The 14,179-nt window shown below is 43.6% G+C and overlaps 1 protein-coding gene, 1 long non-coding RNA gene and 1 pseudogene across 4 annotated transcripts in view; 1 reads left to right on the top strand and 2 right to left on the bottom strand.

Annotated features, from left to right (window-relative positions):
• Positions 1-894, bottom strand: part of LOC309799557 (U3 small nucleolar RNA-associated protein 25 homolog) — a 29,543-nt pseudogene extending 28,649 nt beyond the window's left edge. The window contains exon 1 of the transcript in view: positions 410-894. The product of the transcript in view is annotated as a U3 small nucleolar RNA-associated protein 25 homolog (transcript). The remainder of the gene's footprint in view (positions 1-409) is intronic.
• Positions 895-9,431: 8,537 nt separating this feature from the next.
• LOC309799560 overlaps positions 9,432-14,179 on the bottom strand; it is a 6,434-nt gene continuing 1,686 nt past the window's right edge. Inside the window, exon 3 of the long non-coding RNA XR_014293307.1 lies at positions 9,432-10,697. This is a non-coding gene — a long non-coding RNA (uncharacterized lncRNA). The remainder of the gene's footprint in view (positions 10,698-14,179) is intronic.
• LOC309799552 (U3 small nucleolar RNA-associated protein 25 homolog) overlaps positions 11,820-14,179 on the top strand; it is a 22,417-nt gene continuing 20,057 nt past the window's right edge. Inside the window, exon 1 of one of the 2 annotated variants that reach the window (XM_082612862.1) lies at positions 11,820-13,878. In XM_082612862.1, the coding sequence (XP_082468988.1) occupies positions 13,672-13,878 (207 nt within the window). In that variant the 5' untranslated portion in view covers positions 11,820-13,671. The remainder of the gene's footprint in view (positions 13,879-14,179) is intronic. The other variant, XM_082612861.1, reaches the window with a different exon arrangement.

Here is a 14,179-nt window from a genome sequence, read left to right as displayed (position 1 = left end):
CGCGGCATGTGGGATCTTCCTGGACCAGGGCTCGAACCCCTGTCCCCTCCGTTGCCAGGCGGATTCTTAACCACTGCGCCACCAGGGAAGCCCCCAAGCAATTCTTTAAAAACATATAAAACGAAAACAAGCTTATAAAATCTCCGCCCAATCGCCACACGGGAGGCGTGCCGTCTAGCATAAAACTACAGGCTCAACAAAGGGTAGGAAGACCGGTGAAGAACCCCATCTCAGGCGGGAAGCCGTCAGGATCCCCGGGCGAGCTAGGCCGGCGCCGGGGCAGCGTGGGACGCGGCGGGAGCTGCACTGTCACTACCCCCGGGGCACCGGCGGACCAAACGCGGGGACACGCGGGCTCCCACCGGGAAAGGACGCCGGCAGCGCCGGTCCCAGCCTTGCCTCTCCATACGTGTCACAGAAGGGATGCTCCTCGCCGAAATCCCTTAGATGCTTCTGCTTTTTAGTTAGGGAGCTGAGCAGCTGGCTCCGGCTCCGGCTCCGGCTCCGGCTCCCGCTCCCGCGTTTGCCCATGGGGAAGACGGCAAGTCAGCCAACCTCCAAGAAACGCGTCTTGCACCTGGAAGTAGTCTCGTCAACCCACTCACGCGGGCTTGCCAACGGCGCTTTACGGCGGAAGCAGGGTGCCATAAAGCAGACCCGCTTTACGTCGCGCTTGTACGACAGGCGTTAGAACTTCCTGTTTCCCATTCCGCCCCCTAGCGAGGCTCTTTGGAAGCACGTGCACGCATGCGCAGCTTTTCTCTGAGCCCCGTAAGGAAGACAGGCAGGCAGGGAGGCTTCGGGCTTCCCCAGGTGGGTAAATGGGTGGGTGTACTTTGTGCGTCTGTTTTGGCTGTGAGAATCAGCCTGCATAAACGTGTAGTGACTGAGATGGTTGAATGCAGTGCCTTTATATTATGCCATAATACAAATACCAACTAACATTTAAGGCTGCCGGTGCATCTCAGTTCATCCTCACAACAACAGTAAACAAATAGGCCTTGTTAATAAGCCTGATATTGGAGATGAGAAAGCTGATGCTTACAAAAGGTTACATACACACTAGCAAGAGAGGAGATGGAAACCTAATTCTCTCTGATGCGACCACAGGCTTTTCCCACTAGGATCTGCCACATGCGTGTGCCATGTGAAGAATGAGGACGCAAGGCTGAGATTCCCGCCCTTTACCCTACCCCCTCATTTTCTGAAAGGATTGCAAGGGCCCTTGGTAACAAATCTGTTCTGGCATTTTTCATGTTAGAAAAGCAAAAACACATCCAGAGAGGTAAAGTGACTTTCCTAAATCACCCGGAGAGTCGATGTTAGAGAAAGCAGTAAAACTCAATAAAGTGTCTCAAAACTGAATTGGGGCAAATTGGGATGGAAAACTTTTAAAGGGTAAGTAACTTTTCTATATCTGGGTCGTGGTGGTGGTTACACCTTGTATACAATTACCGAAATTAATCAAACTGTACCTTTAAAATTGGTACATTTTAATGCAAGTAAATAATAACCTCAATAAACAAAGAGGGAAAAAACAGCGCAACTGGACTTAATACTCTAGAGACAGGCAGAGTGTGCAGGGATACTTAAAAACCACAGGATAGGGCTTCCCTGGTGGCGCAGTGGTTGAGAGTCCGCCTGCCGATGCAGGGGACACGGGTTCGTGCCCCAGGTCTGGGAAGATCCCACATGCCGCGGAGCGGCTAAGCCCGTGAGCCATGGCCGCTGAGCCTGTGCATCCGGAGCCTGGGCTCCGCAAGGCTCCGCAAGGCTCCGCAACGGGAGAGGCCACAACAGTGAGAGGCCCGCGTACCGAAAAAACAAAACAAAACAAAAACCACAGCATAAACACAGAGACACTTTGTTTCTAATAGTAACTTACAATGTCAATCATAAACCACAGAATTCACCTGAATATTTAAGGTAAAATAGGAGCCATCAAAGATAGTGTTCACTGCCTCTGCTATTAGACGAGCGTCTGTGAGAGAATTGGACCTTTGTCCAATACCATGTCACACCTATACAAGTCACACTACAACTATTCAAATCCTAGTTTTCTCCTTCTGGGGACCATCTACTCCTAATTAGATTCTGGGAGCTTAGGGTAGGGGAGGGAGGCAAGGGGGAGGGAGGATCAAGAAAATATGCAAACAGCAGGTAGTGCCAGCTGATGGCCCAGCCAAGGAACCCAGAAACAAACACACATCTGTCTTCTGTCTCATTTCAACATAAAAAGTACAGTCACTTACGTAAACAAAAGGCTGCTTGCAAATCTCATCATACATACTAAGGCACTAACCACAGTATAACCTGGCTATGACAATAAAGTCATACAATGTTTTTTCTCCTCCCACCCTATTCCAAGTGCCCCAGCTTCCCTCCCCAGAGGCAACCAGTTTCTTGGTGTTCTTCCAGAGATCTGCTATAAAAAGCTATACTCATGAGCACTTGATGTGACTCTTTACTCTCTCCTGCTTTCCATGTCATTGTAGTCCTATGGACAGGTCTAGACTGTTCCCAGGTTCAGACACAACTGTGCCCTAGCTCCACCCAAGTGGTCTCATCATTGGCTCACTGAGCCCGCTTCTGAAAATATTTATATTAGCCTTTGACAACATAAAAGGGGATGCTTTGTGAAATTTTAACCTGAGACTTCGCAATTTAAACATATTTTTCATGCCTCCAGTGAAAGTTCTCTTAGTAAAACCCACACAAAGAAGATGCGTGTGCCAACTAGTGAAGGCCCTGGGAAAATTGTAATAAAGGCAAAATTTGTTCTTCCCTTTCTTCTTCCCATGCTCAGCCCTTCCTTTTCCATCCTGCAGGGTTTTCTTTGCCCTTTGCCCTCAGGGACTCAGTATTTTCAGGGGTAAAAACAATCCAGGAAATAATCTTTTATACTAGTTTGTAAAGAGAGGCTGATGAATTAATGTTACTTGGGTATTTCAATTCGGGGAGACTCCCTAGGATAACGATCTCAAGGGGTGGGAGGGCGGTGGCTGTCCCTTAAGACAAGATGGTCAGAATATTCAGAAAAGTGTTAGTTTTTCTTTATTAAAAACTTTTTCTTTGGAAAATTTCAAGTATATACAAAAGTAGACAAAAGAGTATAATGCACTCCCATGTTCCCATCCCTTGGCTTCAATGCAAGGCCATCTTGTTTCATTTATATGCCCACCCACTACCCCTAACTCCCGCCCCTGTATTATTTTTGAAGCAAATCCCAGACATTGTATTATTTTATCTGTAAATATTTATTTCTAAATATCTAAAAGATAAGGGTTCTTTCTTTAACATAGCTACAATGGCACTATTTCACCTAAAAAAAAGATGATAACAATTATTTAATATCATCATGTAACCAGTCAGTATTCAGATTTCTGATTGTCTCATAAATGTCTTTTTTTTTTTACACTGTTAGTTGAACGTGTTCTGCTATTCTCTGTGTTTCTCGCGAATACATTGTGGGATTTAGAACTTTGATCAGATTTCATGATAGCTGATATTTTATACTTCCATCAGGAGGCGTATACCGTCTGGTTGCCTTTCATTTTGTGATGTTACCAGTCATTGGTAGTCAATGTCTAAATTCGTTAATTCATTAGAGGTCACATTCTAATTCTATCATGAGGTGATATTCTAATTCTATCATTTCTTCTTCACTTACTTGCTGGACTATTTCTATGAAAGCAAGCTTTTCCTTCCCCTAAATTTTGCTTACCCAGTGGTACTGTTTGTATAGGAAAAGCAGAAGAAATGCTTGATTCTCTCCCTTCATTTACTAATTTTCAACACAAGGAGTCAATTCACTGGATCTTCTAATGTTGACCAATCAACTTTTTTAAAATTTTTAGTATCATTATGAACTCATGGAATTACACAAATTGATGTGTTTTAATCCCTTGCAAATATTATGGTGTACATGATTGGAAAGAGCTTATTTGACATATAGTGATGTATTTGAAAAGACAAACTATGTCCTAATACAAACCACAGAAAGTAAACAGTCGTCTATCTGAGATTCTCAACAGAGCAGGAATGGGAAGGTGGGGAAGGAGCACAATTTGAGGATACAGATCAGATGCTGGGGAAGTTTGAGCTTTGAAATTTATGTGATAATCTAAGTGGTAACAAGGGCACATGTATTCAAGATATGTTGACAGGGAGCCATAAATAATCCAAAGGTATGACTCTCTAATTATGAAAGCTCCGACACCTCAGCTACTGATTTGGGAAGATTCTGGGGAAGGTGTGTGTGCACCCACACATCTGTCTCCTCCTAGATGCCTCAAATCAGACAGTCTCCTCCACCACATGTATGCATACATGTCTGTATACACCCCAAAGCCATCCAGCCTCTTCCTGAGAGTGCTGGCAGAAATCCATAAATGAATCTATCTCACTTTCCAACCCAGACAATGAAACAGACTTTGGCTTGGGACTTTAGGAGAATTCTCCACTAACGTGTTCAGAATTACTTGTTTCTGACTCTCTTCTTATCCTTGGACCAAGCTGAGCACTGGTAAGTGTTCTCAGAGAAGCAGCTTTCTTTATTCCAAACTTGGACCTGTATAAGAGGAGGAGGAGGAAAAAGAAGGCTCAGTAACTCCCTTGGAAGTACGCTGCCCACCTGGGGCCCTCCCTCCAAACTTCTTCCCTTCAGCACCAATCTAACAGCCCACTTCCATCTCCCCTGGCAAAGAAAGTTGTCACTGGACCTGCAGATAAAAGAGCCAAACAAGAAGTTACAAGTACCATGAGCGTGAAGGTTCATAGTCCTGATTTCAAATATGTTTCCCTGTTGGGACAGAGCAGTGTCCTGATTTTGACTTTGGTCAGCACCAAACTACCTATCCTTTGATTATCTATGGCTATGATATGAGATCGTGGATATGAAAGCTCTCTGAAATTGGACAAGTGCTGTGTGGATGGGAGGGCTTCTCACTGCTATTATCGGCTTTTTGTTTCCTCCTGTAAATCATTCTCTCCAGGCCTCAGTCAAGTCCTTGAGGGCAGCAAGGCGCAGGCCAGACAGGAACTCCTGTAAGTCAGGAGCTCCTGGCACAGGGCTAGGGGCAGGGTGATCTCCACGAGCAATGGAGAATGTGTTGACTTCAGAAAAATGAGTTATCTGGGGATACAGGATCATTGGGTGTCAGTGAGACAAAAAACTGGACTTCTGTTCAGTAAGACTGATTGACCAAATGTGTTTTATCGTGTCTCCCTCCCCAGGCCATTCCAGTAAAATGACAATGAAGGAATAAAAAAAAAAGATTTTAACCCACAAGGGTAAGAGAGGACAAAAGCACAGGCGGGGAGATAAGATGGATGAAAGATTTCAACAGGAAATATTAGGAGGTGAAGTATTATGTTAACAAAAATAAGGAGTGGGGAGGGCTGATATTTTGATTAGAAAGCTTTCAGTACTATTTAATTTTTAAAGCAGATATATATAAAATTTAAGAAAAATATTATTATTAGTATTTTTTTTAAAGAAAGAAGCAAGAGCACCTGGGACTCAGGAGAGACCTGGGTGTCAGATCTTTCTTTGGTACTTGGTGACAGCAGAGCTTGTCACCGTCTCTGTCTGAGCCTGAGCCCCTTTATCTGAAGGAGCTGAACAAATCCCACAATCACCTTCTAGTTCTAACAATTCCTAGTTCTACAAGTAACTTATAGAGGCAGCACTGACGTCCTCAGAAAAACCACCTGTGCTTTGGAATTAGTCAAAAGTTGTCTCAGATTTCCCCTTTCAATTCCTAGCTGTGTGAGCTGGCTGGGCCTCAGTTTACTCAACTCATGCATGAGGATACTGCCTATTTCTCAGGACTGACAGAAGGATTAAATGAAATAAGTAAAGCAACAAATAAGTAAAGCAGCAAATGTATGTTTTCTCAACTGCTGCACCTCCCATATTTAGGCAAGGATCTGGCACAGTTCTGGTCACCAGGCATTGGTTTAATTAAAACCTGAAGAGTTCAGAAATGAGTTACTGTATTATTTATTCTTGGGGTAGGGAGAATGTGAAGCACCTCATTTCTGTTGATTGTATTAGGGGCAAGGTCCAAGTGTGGGTATCAGAGCCTAGTGAGTAATTCCTTTGAGGAGAGGTAGCTAACTAAAGGGTAGACAAGGGAGGGCATGAATGAGAGGTTCTTTGACCAACTACCTTCCATCCCTCCACCCCTCCACTGTGGGGACTTTCTCTTAACAGTGTCGACATACACAACCTCAACCTAGATTAGCCTCCTATTCCATTACCTGTCGTTCTGCAGAAAAGGTAAAGATGGTGTCCACAGGGATTTCCTCTCTCTTGAGTGGCTCTGGACTGGCACACTGATTTTCCACACTATGGGCTGCCTTCCACACTAATTTCTCCACATCACTTAAAACTTTGGTTGCATAGCATTCAAACAGGTCATTCGATCTGGATGCTGCTCCTAGACACCTACAGCTCGACCCCCCTCCTCAATTCCCAAAGTCTGAATCCCAATTTGTCTGAGTTGAACTGAGGCCTACAAGGTGACTAAATGCCGTGGAGGGTTAGCCCAATCCAGGAAGAAAGGGAAGATGTACATACAGATATAAGAGTTCAGTGTTGATCTCGTGTAACCCCTGACCACGAGCGCATCCGGGTCAAGATCAGAAAGGATTTATATCTTTTCTCAGACAGACCCAAACCAGAGCCCTGGGCCCATCCCACATGAGACACAAGCATCATTCCTTCATTCATCCTTCAGTAAATATTTATTCAGCGCCTCTTATATGCCAGACAAAATCCCTGCCCTCATGAAACTTACTGCCTCCTACTGTTTTCTTTCATTCCTACTGAAGCCCTCTGTTTAAACCTTCCCATGTGTATCCTTCTACTATTGTGGCCCCATCCTATCCCCTACCCTAATCTATCCTAAGCCCCTTTGTGAGCTCTGATCGGTTTACTCTTCTGGTCAAAAACATTCTGTGGTTTCCCAATGTTTATTGAATCAAGAAACTTGATTCACTCATCCAACAAATGTTTATTGCATGTCTACGATGGGTCAGGCTCTGTTGTAGGTGCTGGGGATACAGCGGTGAGCAACAGATAAAAACTTCTGCTCTTATAGTGCTTATATTCTAGTGGGGGAGATAGACAATAACCAAGATAAACAAGTATGATAAGTAAAGCATGTTAGTTGGTGATAAGTTCTAAGAGCAATAAGGCAACAGGTCAGGAAGTGGAGGGGGCGAGGGAGAAGTAAAATTTTAGATAGACTAACCAGCAAGAAGAAGACATCCAAGTAAAGATCTAAGAAAATGAAGGAGGGAACCCTGGGGATAGCAGAGGGAATATGGGTCCAGAAGGAGAGGCTGGCAAGTGCAAAGGCCCTGAGGTAAGAGCACACTTTAAAGGATGAGCAGGGAGGTCAGAATGAGGCCCAGTGTCTGGCAGAGTGAGGAGAGAGGGGAGACGGTTGGGATGTGAGATCTGAGATCTAATAGCTGCAGCTTTTACTCTGATAGAGATAGGGGGCCACTAGGGGTTTTGAGCAGAAAAGTGATGTGGGGTGACTTGTCTTGCAGGATCACTCTGGCTGCTGTGTTTAAAATAAAGAGAAAGGAGAAAATGGCCAAGCAGGGAGATGAGTTGGAAGGCCCCTTGCTGGCCCTCTTCTGTTTGTCCAATCACATCTCTTACTATTCTGCTACCCTGTAGCCCTAACAGACTCTTCTTCCCCGAACACACTTGGCAGCGGCTGACCTATCATCCTTGATGAAGTGGCCTCCACTTCGAATAATAATAACAACTGGAATAATAGCTGCTACTTATCCAGCATCAATAATTCCATTCAATTTTTTAAAAAGTATTGTCTAATTTCACTTACAGACATTATTTCATTTAATGTTTATATTTTGTCCCCACTTATTGGGAAAGCTGAGGCTTTTTACAAGTTGCCACCAATTGGAAGGTCCCTGGGCCCAACCATAAGATAAAGAACACTTGATTCCCTTTTGGTCTCAAGTGGACCATTTGCATCTTTATGGGTCTCCAGACCACGTGACCCTCTGGGCATTTCCTCACAGGAAGCCTGCACAAAGGGAGAGGGAGGTGTTTAGGATGACCCTTAAATGTCAATATTAATTATCTGGATAGAAAAACAGAAACAAAGGACATTTTAGGCAAAGAAAATAGCACTGCACAGGTTCAGAGGTACCACATGGGAGGGTCAAGAAACTGCAGTTTACTGGTGTGTAGCATTTATAGGGATGCATTAGGCAGGAAACAGATCTGGAAGGCCTTGAATGGAATGTCATATCAAAGAGCTAGACTTTCTCCTATTTACAGTGAGGGAACATTGAAGGGTTTTAGGTAAACAAACAAGTAAACAAAAATATTGTTTAAGCTTTAACAAGGTAAGAGTGTCCGGGAATGTTGAGGACTGTGTCTACTTGGAAAGCATGCATTCCTTGTAAAGGAAGCAGCCAGAGTTCTGGCTGATGGTTGCTGTACAGAAAGACAAGCCCAGTTTTGCCACTGGGAAATCTGGATTTTTATATAAAATCTTCCAATTTTTATATGTTTGCAACAAGTTTTTAAAAATTTTTGATTACGTATAAAATTTTAATTGTATATAAAACCCCCCATAGGAGCTGCCCTCTGGGGGCTTCTGCCTGGAGTATAAGTAAGCTCCAGGAGGACAGGGACTTTGTCTTATTTCCACTGTGTTCTCAGTGCTTGCCACAGAGCCTGGCACACAGTAGGTGTTCATACATGTTTGCTAAATGTATATGTATGTGTTAGTTATTAGTATTCGTATTGTACGCTTGAGGCTCATGGAGGACAATAGATGACACGGGAAGTGGCCACACTCAGGTTCAAGTTCAAATCTCTGAACTTGGAAATAGACAAAATGTCTTGCAAGAAAGATGGATTAAGGTAGACTAAGAGTAGAAGAGTAGAAACAGCTCTTCGTCAGCCCCTTACACCACCCCCATCCCCTATCCAGGATGTGGGGACGGCTCAGATGGCCTGTGTGTGGCTCCACTTGATTTTAACCCCCCTGGGAAACTTCTGATGCCGTTCTCTGGGACTGTTTTCCCTCTCTTATCTCATTCAGACCTAGGAATCAGAGATGAGGCAGCCCACTCACCACCTGTCCCTCCCCAGCACAGTGACATCTGTAAAACGTTGAGTTGCTAGCAGTAGCAGTTTCTTCTGGGTCTTTCAAAATCAAACAAAGACCCACCAGATCTTGCTGTCCAGGATCCTGGATGACTAAATCCCTAGGGGTACCAGGTAGCTACCAGGCTTTTTCTGATCTAGTTCACTCTTTTACAAACATTATTAGCAGAGCTGCTCATGGCTGCTGCATACATAGAAATGAAAGGAGGGGGGCTGTACAGCAGAAACTAACACAACATTGTGAAGCAACTCTACTCCAATAAAAATTAATTTAAAAACAAGAAAGAAAGGAAAGGAGGTGGGAAAACAATAGAGCCAGTGAAGGGGGATTTGGGGAAATAGAATATCAGTGTTTGAGGCTTCTAAAATCAGAGTCAGGATTTCTGCTAAGATCTACTCAGTTGCCATAAAATCAATCCTTCCTTCCTTTCCTTCTTTCTTCCTCTCTTCCTTCATCAAATCAGACAATAGTTTAGTCAGTCAAGAAACATTTGTTGTTCAGTGTTCAACAGACTCCCATAATTGGCAGGGAATGATTTGAATGATGCCCATGAACTGTGTCACATTTTATTCATATATTCATACACTTTCAATTTATTCAGAAAGGATAAGGAAAGAAGGAAACACTAGCATGTTTTGCCAACTATTACAATTCACAGGGGAAAGCTGTTGTTCCTCTCTACAGTTCTGAGAGTAATTTACCAATTTCTGGACTCTTTCCAGAATCTTGTATTTGAAGGCACAGTCACGGCTCAGTGCACTGCTTTCCTTTTATTTATTTATTTATTTATTTAATTCATTCACTCATTTATTTATAGCTGCGTTGAGTGTTCGTTGCTGTATGCGGGCATCCTCCATTTGCGTCCAGCAGTGGCTACTCTTCATTGCAGTGCATGGGCTTCTCATTGTGGGGGCTTCTCTTGTTGCGGAGCACGGGCTCTAGGTGCATGGACTTCAGTAGTTGTGGTGTGTGGGCTCTAGAGTGCAGGCTTAGCAGTTGTGGCGCACGGGCTTAATTGTTCCGTGGCATGTGGGATCTTCCCGTACTAGGGCTCGAACCCATGTCCCCTGCACTGGCAGGTGGACTCGTAACCACTGCGCCACCAGGGAAGCCCGGCAGGCGGATTCTGAACCACTGTGCCACTGGGGAAGTCCCCATAGGCGACTGTTTAATTTAACTTTAAAATCAACTTTATTGAGGTATGAATTACATTCAACAAGGTGTACCCATTTTAAGTATACAATTCGATAAGTTTTGACAAATGTGTATATTTATATTGTCATCGCCAAAGTCAAGATACAGAACACTGGGCCATGCCTCTGTCCCAATGACTGTTACTTAGACAAGCCTGTGGTAGGCTGAGGCAGGGCTCTGCTGTCTCTCAGGTCCTGTGTCTTAGCCTGTGCCTGGGTGGGCACGTCAGGTTGGTCTCATTCTGCGTCCTGACTGCCTTTTTTGGTCCCAGTGCCATTCTTCAACCAGCGGTGCCACTGAAGTTGAAATTTTAATCCTCATTTGGTTCTGTTAGCTATTCTAGACAAGAGGAAGAAGTAGCAGGTAGAATTTGGGCAAAAACCGCGTTCTGAACTCAAAAAAAGTTAAAAAAAAAAACAAAAAAACCCTGGAGGAAACATTAGGAGGCTTGACTATCCTAAAGTTTCTCTGGTTGTTTGGTCTGTACTGATATATTATCACCTAGAATTCTTATTTCCTATTGTTCACCTTTATCTTAGGTCTTAATATAAGGTGCACTGCATTTGAAGTTTTACTACCTGGGTCCCTGAATGGGTCATTTAACTTTGCTTCTTACGTGAGTGGGGCTGGAAGAGAAGGTTGGGTGGCCAGTGCAGAGCACTGACCCTGCCATTTTGATCATTTGTTCACCTCAGTTGAGTGTTGAGCATTTACATTTGTCTTCCAGTGCAGGTTAAATCAGACGTGGTACCTGCCCTCAGGGATCTTGCAGTCTAGTTAGGTGAGGTAGGACATGCACATATATGTGTTGGTGTGGATAACTGAGGGCAGGGTGGGGCGCTTGAGAGAAAGTGATGACTGTCTATAGGGGACCAGAGATGGCTTCTTTGGAGCCAGAACTGTGCCTGACACAGTAGGCTCTTGGGAAATAGTTATTTATTGTGAGTCAGGGGGTAACATTCAACGGATACTATTTGGATATATAGAAATGCGGTGAACAAGAGGATAGAATTTTCAGTTAAAGGAAGGAAAGCCACAGTGGCAGAAGAATTTGAGAGCCATGTAATTCAAAAATTACATTAGAGAGGTAGGTTAGAGGTGTATGTTGAATTTCAGTCCAAGAAGTTTCTTCAAAGGTTTTTGAGGTGGGGAATAATGTGATTAAAGAAATGCTTTAGGGAGATGAACCTGTCAGAAACTTTTAAGCTCTGGACTGGGATAAATGATGGGGAAAGTTGATGGGGAAAAAGATGAGTTAACATCATGAAAACAGGATGTCATTCACAGGGGAAGACTGGAAAATCCCTGTCATTTGCCCTAAGTGTTCTAATATTCTTTATTTCTGAATTAGATCCATTTGCACAACATGTAAACAAAGAACTGAAAGAAAAAGAAATCCAGGCTGTTGCCACAAATCCCAAAACTACCCACCAGCTAAAAGCAAGCAGTGGTCTTGGGTTTTAGTGGTCTCCCTGAATGTATGATACACACCCGTGGCAGATGGCTTGAGAGGGAGCAAGATAGAGGAAGACTGGAAGAGCCCAGTAAGGCACAGGCATAGCTAGAAAAGGCACTGGGAAGCTGGAAGGTGGGGACCAATAAGATAAGAATGCTTTGGAGACAGGTACACCAGGGTTTAGACCAACGTCTGCAAGGGGCTATCTCATGACCTAAGGCAAGTTAATCTACCTTTTTAATCTTCACTGTTCTCATCTGTTAGAGGGGGACAGTAATGCCTGCATCAAAATAAAGTAATTTAGTTTACTGGAAGACATGTACAAAGTGTTCAGTCAGACAGTAGCTACTGCTGTTCATTTGTTTGAAATATCTGAGATAAGTTCACACCTAAATTATTCAGTATGGAGCAGTTTTTGCTTCTTTTTTCGGTGATTTTTTTTTTCACCACTGATGCTATTCATAAGAATTGGTCATCCTTGTTTCATTGAAATTTTTATTGAGGTAATAATTATAGATGCAGTTGTAAGAAATCATACAAGGGTATCCCATGTGCCCTTTGCCCGGTTTCCCCCAATGGTAGCATCTTACAAAACTGTAGTACAATATCACAAGTAGGAAATTTCCACTGATACAACCTACCTGTCTTATTCAGATTTCCTCACTTTTGCTCCTGCTCCTTTGTGTTATTTAGTTCTATACTGTTTTATCACGTGTAGGTTGCCCTGGCCACCACCACAGTCAACATACAGAGCATTTCCAGCACCATCAAGATCCCTCCTCTTCCCTGGTGCCATTTTATAACCACACCCACCTCCCTTCCCCCATTCCTAACCCTTGGTAACCGCTAATCTGTTCTCCATTTCTATAATTTTGTTATTTCAAAAGCGTTATATAAATAAAATCATACAGGTTGGCTTTTTCTCACGCAGCATAATTCCTTGGAGGTTCATCCCAGTTGTTGGCATATATCAATAGTTAATTCTTTTTTATTGCAGAGGTCATCCTTTCTTTATTGCTAAGATCAGCAGTTTTGTTACAGTGCAAAAATTCCCAAACTGGTATTCCACAAAATACTATTCTTTTCAATTCTAATATATGTCTCCAAAAAAAAAAAAAAATCCAAAACAACAACAAAAACCTTGTTCCACGTCCAAGTAAATTTGGAAAACTCTGGGTCAAACGAAGTGGAACGGAGTCCTTGTTACAGGACTCAGCAGAACCTTTAGTGTCCGATCTGCTTGTGACTCTCCCTGAGGGGGATTAGGTTTTGTGGTGGTTACCAAAGTTATTTGACCGTTGGGCCCCCTTTTCTTTTGTCTAGAGTAAATTTTGACTTCCTACAGTGTGGTCCACAGGACAGTTTGTGACCCACTGATCTAGTGAAGAGCTCACAAGGTTTCTAAAGTCAGAAACCTTGGGCTCTAACCCTTAGCTCTGTTCTCCTCTGTTTGTCTGAATCCTATAACCTCTGAACCTCAGCATTTCCTAAACTGCCAGAAGAGCATTATAGTGTTTAGCTTGTAAGGTTGTTGTGAGGATAAAGTGAGAGGATCTGTAAGTTGTGAAAGGCCTTGGTAAATTATAAAGCATTATATGAATGTAAGGTACTATAATTCATTTCTAACTTAGTTCTTGATCATTTCTCCCACAGTGGCCCATCCTGGGCCAGCTTGTCTTTTCATCCAGGTTTCAACAGTTGGAAACCTTTAAACCCCCAAAGGACATTGACTTAAAGTCACTTCATCTCCAGAAGCCTCTGGAATCCACCTGGATCAAGACCAACAGCCAGTTCCCCTCTTGTCCCCCAAATTCAAGTAGCCCCTTCACACCCCTCCAGAAAGAGCTCTTCTTAATTATGAATTCTTACCGGGACCTGTTCTACCCAGAAAGGACTGCCCTGAAGAAAGGGGAAGAGATCCGCCACGTGTACTGCCTGCATGTGATAAATCACGTTCTCAAAGCCAATGCCCAGGTGCTTGCCAACAACAGCAGATGCCGAAGCCAGAAACTTGGGTTGGGTGATGATGATGACTTCAGGGACCAAGGGCTAACGAGGCCCAAGGTGAGTGGCAGCAGCAGAACTTTGCCCTCAAGGAGGCTGTAAGGCTCTAACATATGGGTCCTGGCACTTAGCAGGTTCTCAGATGGTTTAATGATTGGAATAATGAATGAGTCCAAGAATGAGCATATTAGATGGGCCAGGTAATGTCACGGCAGTGCTGCAGACAGCTCAGTGGACTGTCTCTAACAGCAGATCTAACTGGAAAGTGGAGTAGGAGGTACCTCCATGATAATTCTCTCCTTAAAGATAAACCCTGATCCTACATAAGTAACACTCCACTATAAATCTCTTCTTTGTGATT

Source organism: Mesoplodon mirus (genome assembly GCF_964341445.2).
Source record: "Mesoplodon mirus genome assembly, chromosome: 3".
NCBI classification, from domain to species: domain Eukaryota; kingdom Metazoa; phylum Chordata; class Mammalia; order Artiodactyla; family Ziphiidae; genus Mesoplodon; species Mesoplodon mirus.
This window is presented reverse-complemented; position numbering and strand designations above follow the sequence as displayed.